At 34.5% G+C, this 6182-nt stretch overlaps 1 protein-coding gene across 1 annotated transcript; it reads left to right on the forward strand.

Moving 5' to 3' along the window:
- Positions 1 to 2354: 2354 nt before the first annotated feature.
- On the forward strand, positions 2355 to 3944 carry LOC131800435 (uncharacterized). The gene is made up of 2 exons (XM_059132164.1): positions 2355 to 2793; positions 2863 to 3944. Coding segments are annotated over exons 1-2 (804 nt in total). The 5' UTR covers positions 2355 to 2791; the 3' UTR covers positions 3665 to 3944.
- The last annotated feature ends 2238 nt before the right edge of the window (positions 3945 to 6182 follow it).

Raw genomic sequence — 6182 nt, forward strand, 5'->3', positions numbered from 1 at the left:
CATGTTGTATGTGTTTCTGGTATATGGTGCGATGTTGGTATACATAGGTGGTATATAACTCATTGGATAGACGACGGTCTGTTGGTTGGTCGGCCAAACGGTTCGGTATGGGATGGTATGAGATGTACATTTTAATTCCCACTTTTTGCTTTATTTTATTTATTGGATGAGTAGTTTTGTGTGAATGTGTGTGTGTATTCTGCAAGAGTTTTATAGGCATGTCTGTTGTTTTGCGAAATGAATGGATGACTGGATGGTTTTATACAATATAGAAATATTAGGGTGTATAATTAATTGATAGATAGATTGATAGTAATTATATATGTACATATATATTTTTTTTACACAAGGTCAGATTTATGGAAAGGGTTAGCAGCTAGCGAGGCGATACCAAATTTACGAAGCGATCAAATAAGCGTATAATCCAGATGTGGTCTGACCGTTCAATTCAGATCATAAACGAATCAGGAAACTTACATAGGAGATCAACTGATTGCTCAATGTTCGGAAACGTGAATAGACAATTTTTGTAGACCAATGTTGTAACTTTGGATGTGACATGAGTTAGTACAATTAATTAATTAAAAAATGTATCTCCAATTTCAATAACCAAATTTGGCACAAAGATAAATTTGCCAAATTGTATAGAAGTCGGTTCTGATTTGGATATAAGTCCCACATATATTTTTTTTGCGTCCGATTTCGTGTATTTGACCAAAAACAGTATGTATCTACAGTTTCAATGGTTGTCCGTCTGTCTGTCCATTTATTTTTGTGAACATAGTACAGGTCGCATTTATTGCCCGCTCAAAATTAAATTTTGAGCAAATCATTTGTTTGCCCCATGGACGAACCCTTTTGAAATTGGAGATGATCGGTCAATATTTAGATATAACTGCTGTGTATAACTTCATCCGATTTGTTGTTTATTGTGCATCAAATACGGAACGATTTTCGCAATTTTCAAAAAAAAAAAAAAAAATAATTAAATAAAAAATAAATAAAATTCGTTTAAAATTCTATTAAAATCTTGAAAGTACCGAATGTAGCTGTTATATTAGGGTATATACGACGACATGGACCTGCATAGGCAATTTTTGTCATAAGCCATTATAATACTCAAATCCGAATATCGGGATGTGCCGTTAAATGGGGGCTATACGAAAACGTGGACCTGCTCCTACACGTTTCCGTCTTAAAATGTAGTGACCATTACGAACTTTAAATAGCAAATTTGAAACAATTCCGGTGAATAATGTCGCTAAAATCATCAAAATATCAAATATCTGGAGGTACCGTTTTATGGCGACTATACGAAGACGTGGATCTGCACAGACAATTTTATGTCTTAGACTGTAGCATCCATTTCGAACTTCAAATACCAAATTTGAAACAAATCCGCTGAATAACGTCGCTAAAATCATCAAAATTCCGAATATCGGGAGGACAGACAATTTTCTGTATTAGGCTGCACAGACAATTTTCTGTATTAGGCTGTAGCATCCATTTCGAACTTCAAATACCAAATTGTTTTAAATTCTGGTGAAAAATGTCGCTAAATTCATTAAAATATCGAAAATGGGGAGGTATCATATTCAATGCCCAAAGTCCTGCAGTCATAATATGTACTTGAGTAAAATTTTAAAAACCTACTTCATTTCGTTCAGAAGCGAGAGTGATTTCCACAGACGAAAGGACATGGCTAAATCGATATAGACTTTTATGCAGATCAAGAATATATGTACTTTGTGTGGTCTAAAATGTATATTGCGAGGTTTTACAAACGGAATGACAGAGTTAATATACTTAATTCAATCATCGAAAATGTTCAATATCAGTCTTTCAAGATCCAGGTCATATCTTCCAATCGAAGTGGCCGAAATTTGATAATTTGAAATATTTATGGATAAAAAATGTCTTTGCAAAAATTGGTTGTAGTAGTTTCAGGTTTTAGATTGACAATAATCCAATTATTGATATTTTGAAGGTCCTAGTAACCAGTGAATGGGTTTCAATGTGCTATTTTGGGCTCGTTGCTGTTGTTTTAGGCCTGGGCTCATTAATCCGTTATACTCAAATGTCTGAGGAACTTTGAGGAAGGACTACCGATTTGCTTAGAATTAAAGTTTTCACATCGAGAACGTGAAAGAGGTCTGTTCAGTTAAAAAACGCCGATTTTACTTGTTTTCTCACCAAATTGCAACTTTCAATCCATCTATCCATCTACCCCAATGTTTGTTCGTCATATCGTGCAAAATATTCTGTCTGCTTCTCCTGTCGTTGTTAGTCGTTGAATGGTGGATGCATTGTTATTGTTATTGTTGCCATGGCTGATATATACAGGCATGTCACAGAATGTAAAATCGTTCAAGAGTGAAAACGAAAACGGTTTTAGCTTCTCTAAAAAACGGAAAACGCAAAAATTTTGCGCTTTGATATCACTTTCAAAAAGCAGGGTGAAATTGAAATGTTTAGTGATTTTAACGTAAAAAATAAACAGAAGACACATACATTTAACAGAAAATATTGTATTAACCAAATTCTCTTAGAATGAACATGTTTTTGGAATTTATTTTACAAAAAATCTATTATTTTTCTAATCCATGATGAAAACGCAAAAAAAATATGCAGAAATGAACGGCAGACTTATATTGTTGAAATATTGCCATATGTGTTGAAGAAGAAGGTGTAGAAATGTACAACTGACAGACCAAAAATCAAGAAAGGGGAAGAACAAAAAAACAATTAATTGTTTGGTTTGAGACAGAGCGCTTCAGTCAATCGGGCAAAAATGTAAGTATTTACATACATATTTCTAAATTTTCGTCAAAAACTGGTTATTTAATTTATTTTATGCTTTAGGGGCAAACACCGAAACGTGAAACAGGACAAAATTTTTATCAATTTTATGGATAAACATCACGATATTGCCAGGGGCTATGTAAAAGGTGATAAGGTTGTTGTTGATTCTCTATGGACGGAATTGACAGCTTTGCTGAATAGTTCAGGTCCACCAAGTAAAACCTGTAAAGAATGGAAGAAAGTTTGGTCAGATTGGAAAGGAAATGTTAAGGCGAAGATGTGCCATAATAAAAAGGACTTGCGAGGAACTGGTGGTGGTGATATCAATCAATATGTTTTCAGTGAACACGAGAACAGTTTAATCAGAATTTGCGGATTGTATAAAAGTGTCGATGGAGTTGGTGGTGCAGTAAGCTTTGCGGATTTTGTAAGTGAATTAGACCTCAGTTGTTCTGAAAAAGAAAACTTTGATTCGTCATCATCTACACATATTCCAAGAACTCGAAAATCAAGTCAATTAGTTTTAAGTGAATCTGAAAACGAAGAGCTTAATTTTTCACCCTCAACTTCAAAGACCACTTCGATTTTAAATAAAAAAGATAGACCAAGATCATGCATTTCAGCTGCTTTTAAAAATGTTTCTACATTGGCAATTGATCCAAGAACACCAACATTGGAAGAAAACCGTTCGCGAACACCTATTCAAAAACGACTCAGAAATAAAAGCTTATCGTGTTCTCCGCCATCTACAACCAATAAGACAAGTGTCGGGCAGCCTGACAAGAGCAAAACCCACGCCTGCAGTAAAAAGACCCCGGGCAAGAACTCCCTCAAAGCAAGATCTAAATGCGCTTTTAGTTGAGGAAAATTCTCATTTACAAAACTTGGAAAAAATTTGTAAAATTCTAGAAGATAACAGTAAGGAAATGAAAAAACAAACTGAAAAGTTGGACAGACTTTGTAACATCCTGGGAAAAAAGTATGTGGAAGAGCAGTTACATAATATTGAAATGCAAAAGAGAATGCGTGAACGGAACGAAATGAAACTCAAAATAGTTGAACTTGAAACTCTTAAATATGCTGTAGAACAGGAAAAATCAAATACGACTCGTTCTTAACTTTACATTATTTTACACAATGGACTAAAAACAATCTGTTTTTCGTTTTATAAAATATTTTTTTATTATTTAAATGAATTGAAATAAAAAATGTATTAGTTCATTTGACTAGCAATATTATTTCTAATACGTTTGGCTACGTTGTACATATTTATTTCAGGGTAGATATCCACAATATTTTGGTCGTTTTCAGAATTTTCCTCATTTGTAACAGGTATCTCGTCTTCTTCGCAAGTATTGAAGCCCCTGGCATTTTTACTTTTGGTATTTATATTATAAAAAACAATTTAAACTCCTTTTTTAATTGTCAATAATTTGTTTACGACTTTTTTTTCATGGAGTTACCATATTTTTATTTCAAAAATGCGAAATGATTTTCAAAAACGAGATTCGACACAAACAGGCAACCAACCATCCCGGCAGCCAGTCATCCCGTCGGTAAGGCAAATAGTCTGTCTGTCAGACAAACGTTCATCCATCCATCCATTTCGTTTTTCGTAAATGTGCAATTTTTTTCTTCTATCTAACCACTCTCGTTTTTGTTTTCTGCTGGCAGAATTTTAAGCAATGCCGATTTGCAGAACCAACAACGCACACACATAACTAGAGACTGACTGATGTACGTATGTATGTATATATGAATTGTTCCTTGTTTCGCATGTTGTTTTTTGCAGTTTGGTTTCTGCAGTTCTACTGCATTCTCTCGTTTGGTTCGTTTGGATTTTTTGCTGTGCTTTTAGCCCAGAGACTTGCGGCATTTGCTGCAAACATTGAAATTTTACTTTTGTTTGTGTCATCGCAAAACACAATCTGACACACATGCATACTTTCAGTTAGTTGTACAGACAATCGATTTTTTCTGGATGGATCTGGGTACCATACAAAACGGGTTGTATTACCGCATCCCTTGCGTAAACCACAGCTCTCTGCTCTTCAGTCCTGTAGAAGCTTTTGAATTTATCTTGTTTTCGTTTTTTGCAGTCCTTGCATCATGTTCGCCCACTTTTAGTTGTTGTTGCTGTTTTTTAATTCATCCTGTTTTTATGTTTTATCCTTCTTTTTTGTTTTTGCTTTTATGTTTTTTTTTTGTCTTTGGCAATAGTTAAGCTCTGAAACTCTCTCCCGGGGCTTATGTAATTTTTGCCAAATCCCATGTCTTTTCGTTGCCGCCACACGTCTGTCGCCCATCATCCGCGTTGTTTTGGCCAGGAAGGCCAGGGACATGGCCATGAAGAACTTGTTATTCCATGATTTTTTTCTGGTTATTTTTTTTGTTATTCTTGTTTGCTTTTTGGCAGCGAATTTTAATTTGGAACATTTGCCAAGTTTTGAAAGTCTTCCTGAATGGCATGGCCAACCACGGCGAGGGAGGAGAGGTGAGCTGTTGGAACATCGTTTACCATCATGCTGCAATTGTTAACATTTCATAGAACTTTAATGAATCTACTGCGACAATTGATTTGATTATTTTGGTTGGGTGTGTAAGCCCTGAATTGATGATAATAAAACCCTCGTAATGAATGCAATTATTTTATGGATTAGTCTGCAAATGGTGCACAATAGTTAAGACTGTGCTGTGTTGGAATTAGCATGTTAAAGTTGAGGGAATGTTTAAATATGAATAATACATTTTTAGGAATTTTTTAAAGGAATAAAAATAGGGAAACTAAAGAAAAAAAAAAAAAAAAAAAACTATTTCAAACGGGTCGGACTCTAAACAATGGGAAATTTTAAATTATAGCCAAATCGGTTGTATTCAATATCAGAAGAAATGTGGGTCTTTGTTATAAAAGTGATCTCCGAAAAATAAAGGTCTGCTGATGTGTGAGTTCTGTTCTCAAGAGCTAAAACAAATTACAGCTGTATCGGCTTTTTGAAAGTTTACATCGCTAAGTAACCTCAATAAAGAAGAAAAGTTCCGCCTCATCCATTTTTTTTTTAAATTTTTACATTTGAAGTGGAAATGTTTAAAGTTTGTACGTCTCTACATAAAATAAATCAAAATTGTCCATAACATTTTATTGTTGTTCTAAAATTACATTGTGAACCAGCTGATGTGGGTCATGGAAAATTATAAGTGAGTTCGGTTTGCAGAAAATTATCAATATAGTTCCACGTTGGAGTAAAGCCCTCATACCCATGTTAGTTATTTCGTGAGCCTCCTCAGCGGAGACCGTAGAGTGTAGATGTCAACAGACAGTGAGATAGCTCTCCTTGCTTTATCTTTTCTTTTATTTAAATATTTGGTTGTTGTAGTATTCG

This window comes from Musca domestica, unplaced genomic scaffold (assembly GCF_030504385.1).
Source record: "Musca domestica strain aabys unplaced genomic scaffold, Musca_domestica.polishedcontigs.V.1.1 112, whole genome shotgun sequence".
NCBI lineage: Eukaryota > Metazoa > Arthropoda > Insecta > Diptera > Muscidae > Musca > Musca domestica.